The sequence below is a fragment of the Lycium barbarum genome, chromosome 11 (genome assembly GCF_019175385.1).
Source record: "Lycium barbarum isolate Lr01 chromosome 11, ASM1917538v2, whole genome shotgun sequence".
Taxonomy (NCBI): Eukaryota; Viridiplantae; Streptophyta; class Magnoliopsida; order Solanales; family Solanaceae; genus Lycium; species Lycium barbarum.
The window spans coordinates 121,122,873-121,135,754 of NC_083347.1; the positions used below are offsets into that span (position 1 = coordinate 121,122,873).

General features: G+C 33.9%; 1 protein-coding gene across 1 annotated transcript; it reads right to left on the bottom strand.

Moving 5' to 3' along the window:
- Window positions 1-4,586: 4,586 nt before the first annotated feature.
- On the bottom strand, window positions 4,587-11,709 carry LOC132620228 (probable LRR receptor-like serine/threonine-protein kinase At3g47570). The gene is made up of 5 exons (XM_060334913.1): window positions 10,995-11,709; window positions 10,679-10,909; window positions 10,386-10,601; window positions 5,151-7,064; window positions 4,587-5,055 (listed from the first exon to the last, which is right to left on the bottom strand). The coding sequence occupies exons 1-5, from the start codon at window positions 11,707-11,709 to the stop codon at window positions 4,718-4,720; spliced, it is 3,414 nt and encodes a 1,137-aa protein (XP_060190896.1). The 3' UTR covers window positions 4,587-4,717.
- Window positions 11,710-12,882: the final 1,173 nt, after the last annotated feature.

Sequence of the window (12,882 nt, forward strand, 5' to 3'; positions counted from 1 at the left end):
CTTTTCGGTAGACTCCGGTTAGTTTCCCAAATTCGTGTATTAGAAGGAGTGGAGAATGCATGTATAGGAATTGGAGATTTGGGATTGAATTCTATGATGGTATTGATGTATGATTGTGTGTTCATGCTTGTGGCCTGTAGATTATTTAGGATGTATGATGTGGCCTTGTTGAAAATTAGTGGATTTTATGTGACTTGGGAGTAGCGGGTGATACCTATTGCTGTGTCTAATGATGAGAATTTCCGTAATATGTGATTAATTGTGTTATGCTATCAATATTGAATCTAGTTGATAAATGGAAGGACAAAATGCACCAACAATTGTTACTAAGTTCTAGATTGAGTTGTGACGAATGATTGTGAGTAGGGGTGTTCATGGTCTGATTTGACTTGATTTTTGATTAAAATCAAACCAAACCATTATAGTATAAATTCAATCGGTTTCGGTTTTGTCAGTTTTATTGGGTTGGTTCGGATTTTGCGGTTTTTAAGGAAGTATTTTATAATGCAAAGAAATTGATATAAGTAAGGTGAAAAAAATGAAAATGGGATGCAACAACTATGGTGAAAGCAGTATCACATTCACATCAATGCTAAAACATTCATTCCCTATCATTTTTGTTTAAGGACTTCTTCGTTTGTTTAAGGACTTCAAGTTACACACAAAGATTTTGTTTTTATTCCCTCTCCTAGCAGCAGAGACATAACCGAAAATGTAAGCAAGTACTACACAAATTTGTCTCATAATCTCTTTGTAAAAAGAAAAAGGAAAAAAAACAAAAAAATCTTAGGTTCATTCCCCTAAGAATGTGGGGGAAATAGAATAAGAACACTACCCAAGAAAATGAGCTAGACTTTTCTTTCTAATTATTTGAATCAGTATTGGACTTGAAATGAACCAAAATTATAAAGAAGATAGATAATTGTTTTAATTAATATGCAATATATATATATATATCGGTTTGGTTCGATTTGATTCGGTTTTTTTAGGTGTAACACCAAATTAAACCAAATGTTAATCAGTTTATTAAAATTTAAAACCAAATCAAACCAAACCGAGCCGGTTTTCGGTTCATTAAGTCGGTTTGACTCAGTTTACTGGGTCAGATCGATTTTTCGATCTCATTTGAACACCCCTAATTGTGAGTGTAGGGTGAGATTACCTGTTCTAAGCTAATATGCTGATCTTGGTAATAATGTATATCGATTTGATTAATCTGTTGCGTGTTGGGAATTAGCCAACCTGCTGTGTTGTGATTTGATTATTTTATTGCGTCAGCTTGATGCCATGAGTTGTTGATAAATATTAGATTCTGTTATCGTCTTGATTATGATATTGTTGGCATACCCATTGTTGGTATTTGTGATTCGGATATATTGTTGGCATACCCACTGTTGGTATTTGTGATTTGGATATATTGTTAGCATACCCACCGTTGGTATTTGTAATTTAGATATATTGTTGGCGTACCCACTGTTGGTGTTTGTGATTCGGGCATATTATTGGCGTACCTGATTGTTGGTACTTGTGATATTGAGCATGAGTATTGATGTGATTCGTGCATTGCACGCACTGTCATTTTCATGATACACTGTTAAGATATTAATGACATTTGATGAAACACTTGATGAGTTGGGCTCAATTTTACTTGAGTGACGTGAGAGTCCGATGTCCAATGTTCATCCCGTAATCGTTGATTGAGTGAAATTGATATTTGAGAAAAATCTTTTACTTGAGTAACGTGAGAGTTCGATGACTGATGTTCATCCCGGAATCGTGGATAGAATGGCCGATATCCGATGTTAGTTCCGGAATCGTTGATAATGCATGGACTCTGCGGGTCCCCCCAGGGTGGTGCCGGTGAGAACCCCCCATGGGCAAAGATCCGGGGACCTGTCTGTCTGTTGGGCAAAGATCTGGGACGGGTGGCACTTAGACTTCGCCAGTCATACTGGGTTGTGCTACCGAGACATCAATATTTTCGTCCGGAGTACATGTGTACACAACATTTGCATTCATACACTATTTCATGATTTGATTTTGAGATGTCTGGTGTTGTACTTGTGGTGTTGGATTCGGACTTGATATATTCAGACTTGGCACAATTGGGATTAGATGTTTTACTTAGGCAATGACGTGTACTCGAATCCGGAATTATTGATTGAACTTGTTGAAGTATCCCCTAGACCGTCCATAAGATTAGTTATATGTTGGTCTCTATGATGTAGGATAACAGGTGTCCTAATGATGAGTTGACCACTAGACTAAAACGAACGATTTAATGATATGTGAGTTGCGAGATTATTTTGAGATTGACTGGTGATTATTTGAGTGAAGTTAATGATTAAAATGTATTAATGTACAGTGTGTAGTAGATAGTTGTATGACTTGATTGGGTTGTTATCATGTTTATCTGTGAATGCTTTTACTAATATGTGTTACTAACCATTGTCGGCCTATGATACTTACTTAGTATGCGTGGATTGTACTGATATTGCACTTGCTACACCCTCTTTGGGGTGTAGATTTTTTCAAGTGGTTGATTGTGATATGAAGTGAAAATGTGCGGTACCTATCTGGAAGGTCTCCTCCCACTTCGTTCTGGGACGGAGGTGGAGTCTTAGAAGGTAGTGATAATCTGAAATCATTAGTCGCTCTTGTACTAGTCTAGACCAGGTCATGGGAAGTTGGATCGAGTCTGTAATCATTCATTTATTGTAATCTCTTAAATACTTGAGTTTTATGGAAAATATTATGACATTCTACTGTTATTTCTAAATATCTATTGGTTTAAATGAATCGTCTTTATTTAATTGATGTGAGAGGATTCGCCTACCGAGGTGGGAAAGGTAGGTGCCCGCACGGCCCTAAAATGGGTCGTGACACCATTAACCACTTTACGAGGAGTACATTGACTCGCAATTGAGTCGCACCTTTTAATAAATCAAAAAAATGAACAAAGCACATTGATCATAGCAATCATATCAAGATTAAGAGCATAAGTACATTTAATGAGCTAGAGAGGTTGTTTTATATATTCAGTACAAAAACACTTATCTCTACTTGGTCCGTTCAATACATACAAAATGTATTAGCATAAGAAGTTGGAATAAGACTATTCTCATAATCAAGATAGACTATATTTTAATCTTATGCTACAATCATCAAGATACTTTGCCCAGTTTCATCTTTAATTGTGAACATGAACTTTATAACTTATAAGAACCGACAATTTAATTTTCTGCGCATGAGCTAAAAGTCCATACACTAAATTGTCTACTATATAAGTAAAGGGCACACATATGAACTAATGATCTATTTAAAATAAGACTTTATTGAATTGAATAAATAAATAAACAATTGTTCAATAAAGTGTAAAACATAATACCATAATCAAACCGCATGGTTAATAGTATATCCTAACACTTTAATCTAGGCAAGTACGGAATAGATTTGTGGTTAAAAAAATATAACAAAAATTTTTGCTTAATTATTTTACCGATGTTGTTAACGTATTCTTGTTAATTCTGATTTATATAAATATAGACGTTAGATTATTGCTGATAGTTTTTCTTGTGTAAATATTGTTCCTAATAGTTGAATTGAGCACTGAAGCGTGACATGATCTGTTTCCTATTGTTCTCATAAAGCTTGATTTATAAGAAATATATAAAGTAAATTTAACTTTTTTTAATTGAGGACTTGTGCTTAGGGTTCGTGCCAAAATGTAAAGTTAGGATTTGACATCATGAGTGCAACTAAATCTGGACAAAATCGCTAAACCAAATGCAATATCCAGACAATAATTCTTAGAATTTCTACTAATTTCTTAGCAAGGAGTTGAACTTTGACTTTTCTTAGCATCACTATATCAAAGTCGTTAGCTTCATTTTAAAATAACAACTTATCTTAACACTATTTTTTACCAAATACATCAAACTCCTTATTAGCGAAACTTTACATTACACTTAGTTGATGACATCGGAACCCTTATTTCCGATGTGGTAGAGCCCAATGCTCGATAACCACATACCAGTGTCGATGTGCGACATAACACTCAGGTGTGAAGTCTATCCTTATGTTTCCATTTCAATACACATTATGCCTTTCTAGGGAAGTTATTTTATTTTTTAGAGTGGACTGGATGAAATCTACACTTATAAATCAATTAGTAAATGTTAAATTTTTTTCTACTAATAATGAATTTGGGCAAAGCCCATTTGAACTCATTGTGAATTATTGCCCATAAGTGCTCAACGTTTTGCCTCAATGAATTTCTGCAAAATGTTTGTGTTTCCGCTAAGTCTCAAGTGTTCAATGTCTGTTACTATTAAAGTGTTTGGAAAGAAAAGAAGTATTTGCCAAACACTCGTTTTAGATTTATTTGCTGATGGAACTCTCTAAGTACAAAAAAAAAATGTTACTCCAAAATGCCTACTAAATTTCCAGTGAAATCGATAAATATTAGATGCCCCTTCTCTAACTGTTTGCACAACTCTGAAGACACCCAAAAAGCATGAAAAAGAAAGAATTATTTTCCTCTATTGATTTTGATCTACCAATTTAGAACATTGATTTTAAGAGGAAATAATAAGATTTATTGTAATTAGGATTTCAAAGAGCTAAAATAAAAATACATCCTTCACATCGATACAATAATTTAGCAAGCATTTGCAACAAAACAAGTAATTGGGAACAAGAGTTTCCAAGAACATGTTCAACATGCGAGAAGTTGAATCCTGATCTTTTGTAGCATCCCCACAACATCTTTCATGTTTGTCCTTCTTGCCGGAGATTCAACACAACAAGCTAATGCCACTTTCATGATCGATGCCACACAATCTAACTTCAAGTAACTATCATTTGGTGTTACCAAGTTAGCATCTACAACATCCATTACTGCCTCTGGAAGTGAATTGTTCACCCATTGCTTCAAGCTAAGGTCTCCCTCGAACATTTCATCATTAGGCTTTCTCCTTGTAAACGTTTCCATCAACATGATCCCGTAACTATAGACATCACATTTTATTGACACCAACCCATCCAGTCCATACTCTATAGTCAAACAATTAATTTAAAGATATAACATAATTTCTTGGTGGAAAAGAAAACGGAAAAAACAGTGTTCAAATCAAAATTAAGAGACGTACCCGGTGCAATATAACCAAATGTTGCTAAGGTTTTAGTGTATAAATCACTCACATCTTCGCCAAGCAGTTTTGAAATACCAAAGTCGCTTAGGTGGGCAACCATATCCTCATCCAGTAAGACATTACTAGGCTTCAGATCACAGTGAATCACGGGAAATGAGCACCCATGGTGGAGATATTCCAATGCACATGCCACATCTATCATTATGCTTAGTCTCTGCAAGATGTCTAAGAAGTAGTTGTGTGAATACAAACACTTCTCAAGACTCCCATTAGGCATATGCTCGAGCACCAAAGCCTTAAAATCAAGGTTGGAACAACTAGTAATGACTTTTACTAGATTCCTATGGCGAATGCTGCGCAAAATTTCACATTCTGTATCAAAACACTTGAATGACACTTCCAGTTGCATATTGAACACTTTAACTGCAATAGTAGTGCCACTTCTGAGAATTCCTTTGTAGACAGAGCCAAAACACCCAGAACCAATCAGATTACTCTCGCTAAGCGCATCAGTTGCTTCGAGCAATTCATAGTATGAAATTCTTGCTGTTGTTGCAATAGACAATGAATCAGCTTGTTGAGGAGCTTTTTTACCTCTTCTATATCTTATCCATACCAACACAAAGGTAATAGGAGCAAATACAAGTGCAATTCCCAACAAAAGAAATAGAACTAGCATTTTTTTCCTATTTGATTTATGCTTTGATAAAGTGGGGCATGGCGGGATGTTAAATTTTGGAGAACCACACAATGCTTCATTGTAGATGAAAAACTGACTTGAAAAGTTCTTGAAAGGACCCCCCGAGGGTATTTCACCATACAATTTGTTGACAGAAACATTGAAATACTTGAGATTTTGAAGTTTCTCCAAAGACTTGGGAATGATTCCTGATATATTGTTATGAGAAAGGTCTAGAAATTCCAAACCTACCATGTTGCTCATTGAGTCAGGTATAGATCCATGCAACTTGTTGTGTCTCAAAGAAAGGTGCACCAGATTTTGCAATCGTCCAATTTCTCTAGGAATTCCATTTAAGAATTGATTCATTGATAGATCCATTTGTATCGCGGCCTTTAGATTTCCAATTTCTGCAGGCAAAGAGCCACCCATGTTGTTTGACGATAAGTCAAGAACCACAAGATCTTTAAGCTTCCCTATGCTTGTTGGTATGTTGGAACTCAATTTATTGGAACCCAGATGTATCTCTCTAAGGGAAGTAACATTCCCTAAACAATTTGGAAGAGATCCGGAAAGTTGATTTTGACCAAAGTAAATGTTACCCAATCTCTGCAATTTACATAGACTGTCTCTAATAAATCCTGTAAGAGTGTTTTCACTCAAGTCCAGGACCTGAAGATTTCTCAAGTTGCCAATTGATGTGGGAATCGATCCAACCAAGTTGTTTCCAGAAATATCAAGGATTAATAAGCTATTTAAGTTCCCAACTTCATTTGGAATTTGGCCGTTGATTTTACAACCATCGACATAAAACTTTATAAGAGAACTGGAGAAGTTCCCTATAGAGACCGGAAGCATACCATTTAGAGGGTTGGTAGATAGACAAAGAAATGTTAAGTCTCTGCAGTTTGTTAAAGAAGTCAAAAAGCTTAATGATGAATCGCTGGTCAAATTGTTCTCCCCCAAGTTTAGGAACTGTAGATGAGTCAAATATCCAAGTGAGCTTGGAATCAAGCCCGTGAGTTTGTTGTCTGAAAGCTCTAAACTAGTAAGTTTTGAACAATTGGAGATTGAATGAGGTATAGCCCCAACAAGGTTGTTGCCTGCAAGATTAATCCTTCTCAGCTTTGATATGTTGAAGATTTCCATTGCAAGTGAACCACTAAAGCTATTATTCTCAAGACCAAGGAGCTCCAACTCCACGAGATTGCTTATCTCTTTGGGTATTTCACCTAGCAACACATGATGAATGAATGAATGAATGAATACTAGTTAGTTCTTTTTTTTCGTAATATATATATATATATATATATAAACGAGAATCCCACATTTTGTCGTCCTCACAGTATGCTTTGATGTAATGAGGCCTCTCCACGTGGCTGTTGCTTTTAGATAATTTTCTTTTGCCCTCATTTAATTCTTATTAGGGCCTTTGTTTTGGACTAATAATATATTGACCCTATATGCCACGTATTAGATTATTCCTTTTCTTATATTAAAAATAATCTTTTTATCTAGAATTTTAATTTTTTTTTGTATATTGCTTTTATCATTAAGTAACTACAAAAGGTATTAATAGTCAAACTTATATTTTCAAAGCATAATTAATAAGGATAATTTAGTATGTTTTACTCCTAATAAATAATTTCTTAAGGAAAGTGACAAGTAAATAAGAGCCAAGTAAAAAGGAATCAAGGGAGTACCTTTTACTCCCTTCGTTGCATTTTACTCACCCCTTATCCTAAAATATAAAATTTTCCTTTTTACTGGTCCGTTTTAGCAAATTACGAGAGATTTATTATTTTCTTTTAATATTGTCATTATCATTAAGTAACTATATAAAGTAATAGTAATCAAACTTATATTTTCAAAGCATAATTAATAAGAATAATTTAGTAAAATTAATAAACCCCTAATAATAGCTTCTTAAGGAAAATTAATAAAATAAACCCTAATAAATAGCTTCTTAAGGCAAGTCAACGGAGGCAAAGTAAAATAAAATGAGGGAGTACATTATCTGTTATTATACATTTTGGTAAATTTTTTGTAACTTTAAAGTTACGGTTTCATTTCCAATAGAGCATTTATTAGGTATTACTAATTAGGACCTCATATTCTTCTCTTTGGATGCGTTCGGTATGAAGTAAAATATTTTTCAAAAAAATAAGAGTGCTCTTTACTTATTTTCTTGTGTTCGATATTTAAGCAAACCCTATTATTCTAAAAAAAAAATGTATATAATCTAGACAAGTATGTGGGATTGTAGGGATGAGGGCTGCGAGGGTGGAGGTGCAAATGAGGTGTATTGGTGGGTGAAAAGGACACAATGAATGTGGAATGACACTCGTGGAACTTGATTTTCTTATTTCCACTAAGGAAACCATTTTCCTCATTTTGAAGGAACTTATTTTCCTAGAAAAAATGTTTTTCAAAAATTTTAACAAACCAAACATGAGAAAATTGAAAATTCTGAAAAATATTTTCCTCCACATCGAACACACCCATTATTTGTTTTAAAACTCCAAAGTATTGCATGAATGTTGAATCTTGTGTCCCTTTGTATTTGCTAATTCTCCTTCCAACTTCCTTCCTCATAAATAATTTGTTCCTTTAAAAATTATTTAATTATGTAACAAAAAAACTATAATAATTATAAAGACTTACCAATAAGACATGATCAGAATGTTTATTTAATTTAATTATAAAATATAAAAATGTGACCTAAGTTATATTTTTTTAAGTAAATTTATTACTTTTGTATCACGAGTAAGCCCGGGCCTCACACAACTAGTGTGTGTGTGTATATATATATATATATATATATATATATATATATATATATATATATATATATATATATATATATATATTGCTAACCTTCATGTAGTAGGTTAGGAATGTACCCATTTTTTAATTCTCCAAAACACTTACTATTTATTGACAACATATTAAATATAAGGGCCTTTTTGTCTTCCCACAAAATTCCCCAATTCCTTCTCTACAATTTCAATTTGACAAAAAGTTGTTCTGAACCTGAGAATTAGGCGAACCCACTTCAGTTCATCTCGTTTTCATTTTTCCATCTCTGTCGGACGTTAGATTGTTGGCGAGAAAAGTTACTATTCCACAGAATTTGATTGAAATATATAATATGATTTTTTATGTAGATAAATATCTACAAATCAAGACCCATTTCCAAGCAATCATGACTTGTTCTCAAAGATAAATCTATATTCATTATCAGCTGCATGATTTTTCATCTTCATTAAATCTAAAAAATAATGTTAAGTTTTTTGTATAATTAAATCTCTAATTTATATCTCAATCAGATGATTTTAGAATATATGCCAGAATTTAGAACTATAAATAGACAGTATGCAAAGCGTTGTCCAGATACTAGTTATTCTAAAAGTGGGAACCAAAAATTTTAAAATTAAATTACCAAATGTCCATCAAATATTGAACGACTTTTTTACCTTTCGAGCCAGCATTATTTCACAAACTTATTTGTAAAAAGATGTAAATACACATTTAACAACTATAACAAAAAGAAAAGTTTGATACAAATTAAAAAAAAAAACGTGAAATGGGAATTAGAAGTTAATATTCAACACTTAGTTACCCATAGATATGTTTGTTTCTTTCATCGTCGAGGTTAATAGAGAGTAGTAGTTTTTGCACTGTCTCTTCCTCTACTCCTAATTAATATTCATAAAATTTTATATTTAGTTGTAAAGCTTTACTTTCATCAGCCATTTTCTTATCATATCTTGAATACTAAAAGACAATTGGTAGTCTTGAATGTTATTAACTGCTATTGTTCTCATGGTATTAATTGCCTCCAAAAAAATTGCCAAGCCCGCAGTTGGCAATGAACCCAGTTAGATACTCCCTCCGTATAAAAAATAAATGGTGTTTTAGGCTTTTTAATTTGTTTCGAAATGTGGTGTTTTAGGATTTTAAGAAGAGGTAAAATTGTATTAGGGATAAGTTGGTAAAACCACCCCTACTTTTCTAGAAATGAGCAATTTCTTAATGGGTGTGCATAAACTAAAAACATCACTTATTAAGAAATGGAGGGAGTATTAACAAGAATAAATAGTCTTTATTGATCTATGCTAGAAGACCCAACTCTTAAAGGAACTTTGAATTACTATAGAAGTTGGTCTGTTGCTTAGCTATCACTCTCAAAGCAGTAAGAAAAAATTAAATTCCGCATATCTTTCTTCTCGGGAATTTTTTTCCTTTCGGATGCTTGTGTGTTGGGTATGGACGTGAAATATTCCTACGAAAACATTTACTGCTACTTGATAAAATCATTTGTCAATAGTCACTTTAAGTTGTTGAAATGTAATCATTTGTCAATAGTCACTTTAAGTTACTGAAATGTATTCTTCAATGCAAATATTTTAATATGGTATTGGTCGTCAAAACTAGTAAAATAAAAATTCCTCAACAGGGATATATAAATATAAGCGGGGAGGGGGGGTCTAGGCCTTATCTTATCAATTTAGTATAAGTTAGTATTTTTTGCTATCACTCTGAATACGTACCAGTAAATGTATTATCAATAAGATTGAGATTCTGCATCTTGGTTAAGTTACCAATCTCCTGTGGTAAGGATCCCTTGAGATTGTTCCTCGACAGTATAAGAAGTTGCAGCGAGGAGATATTGCATATGGAGATCGGGACTGAGCCAGTAATTTGGTTTCCCTCCATGCCTAACTTCACCAAATTAACAAGATTTCCAATTTCTTGTGGAATTATCCCTGCAATTCATGTGTAATAATTTTTTTGTGGAATTAATTGGACACAATACTACTAGCATTCATAAGATAAAACATACCAGTGAAATGGTTAGATCCGAGAGCCAACCCTTGCAGATTAGTTAATCTTCCAATTTCATTGTGTATTGGTCCATCAAACTCATTAAATGATAAAGACAGTTCTTGAAGCTCCGAACAATTTTGCAAGCTTGTAGGCACATGACCATGAAGCATGTTCAAAGACAGATAAAGCCCTTTGAGTATTGGGAGACCATTGAATAAATCATTGGGAAGATTTCCTGAATTCGATTCTAGAAATATTGAAAATTGTCAATGGTATAGAACCCGTAAGTTGATTATCTTCTATGGACAACAGGTTCATGTTGTGTAGATTGCCAATTCCTTCTGGAATGTTTCCTTGAAGTAAATTAGCAGATATATCTAAAGCCTCCAACCTTGAGGCATTCGAGAGTGACAGGGGAATCGAGCTTATCAGCTTGTTACTCTTCAAGATTAATTTTCTAAGGTTTATAAGACTTCCAATCACTTTTGGGATTTGACCCTCTATGGAATTGAATTTCAAATTCAAAGTCTCAAGTGTGGAAATATTAGAAAATGAAGAAGGGATGGATCCAGTGAAATTATTATTTCCAAGATTTAGAACTTGAAGTTGGTGTAAAAACCCAAACAAGGAAGGAACCTCCCCGCTGAAGCTGTTGGAACTTAAATCAAGAAACTTAAGCCGATGCAAGCGTTCCATTTCTTGAGGCAGATTGCCATAGAAATTGTTTCTTCCCAAGTCAACAGAAACAAGAAATGAGAGGTTACCAAAATTATGCGGAATTGATCCTGTAAGATTCATGTTGGAAAGATTCAAGGACTTCACTCTCTGGTGGCGAGAGCCACAAGTGACTCCACCCCAATGGCAAACAGAAGTAGCTGAAGACCAGCTTTCATCTAAGAAGTGAAGGGGGTCCGAACTGATTTTGGATTTTAGGGAAAGAAGAGCTAATTGATCAGTGGTAATGTTGGTATGAGTCATGGCTGAACTAGCCATAACATAGTGAAGCAAAATGAGTGTTGAGAGAAAAAAGGTGAATGCATTCTCCATAATTGCATAAAGTGGTAGGAATATGGAGATGGTTAGTAATGATGTGGGTTTAAGACTTTAAATAGCAATGAGATCTCCTTTTGGTCCTCCTGATTTTTTCATTCACACATCTTTTAAGGAAACAAGAAAAGATTTCCTAATTGATTATGTCATCTCAAGACTAATAATACAACCAAATTGGGGCTCAAAGAAAAAAAAAGTGACTTTAATTTGTTCAAATGGCAGACCAAGAAAGAAATATAACTAGTTTTGACTCGAAAAGGAGTCGTCCACTAACTTTAACAACCAAATATAAGATGCTCAATAACACAGCAAGAATGAATTGAATTATGTCATAGGTATTTATGTTATAAGGTGAACCATAATTCCAATATCACAATGAATTTATAAGAAAGACTTTCATTTTCCTCATATCCCTAAAGGTGACAGAAAATAAAGCTGTGCGCTCCAAAAAATAAGTCACAACAAACAAATTTACGGGACAAATATGAAATTCATAATTTGAGAGGATCTTCTTTAATTTTTCTTTTTTTGGGTTTTACTCCGGTGGACACAGGTGAAATTCATAATTTGAATTAACATTAAGACACTGACTATTACTCCCTCCCTTATAGGGATAACATCACTAATTGTCCGGCCAACCCAAACTACTTACCCGCCCATGCCCCCTCCCAAACTATTTTCGCTTCTGTCCAGCCCAGCCCAAAATAATTACTCGATGTGCCCCTTGCCCAAACCCCTTCCTCCATGATATCATCGCAGTGTATTTATATATCATGATGGAATCATGGAGGACTAAGAGAAATACTAAGTCCTCCGTGATACCATCTGAGTATATCGATGGTACCATGGTTCTGAGAAGTGTCTCAAAAAAGGACAGAAACAGTCCTCCATAATACCATCACAGTATATGTATATAAGATGATGGTATCATAGAGATTTTTTTAGTGAAATGTGTGTCTTTTAAATAAATGAACATGATCATCCGTAATATCATCTCAGTATATTTATATACTATGATGGTATCATGGATAACTAAGAGAAGGACTGAAGCATTCTTCGATGATACCACCTCAATATATTTATATACCATGTTGGTATCATAGTTTAGGAGCATCTCAGGTAAATAGCTTTAATTTTTTATTTTTTTTTGGGTACGAAAGTAATGGGGGT

Coding starts and splice junctions, on each gene's coding strand:
- LOC132620228 (XM_060334913.1), bottom strand. CDS start 11,709: ATGGAGAATGCATTCACCTTTTTTCTCTCAACACTCATTTTGCTTCAC. Junction 10,602..10,678: donor CGGATCTAACCATTTCACTG/GTATGTTTTATC, acceptor CATGAATTGCAG/GGATAATTCCACAAGAAATT. Junction 5,056..5,150: donor ATTTGGTTATATTGCACCGG/GTACGTCTCTTA, acceptor GTTTGACTATAG/AGTATGGACTGGATGGGTTG.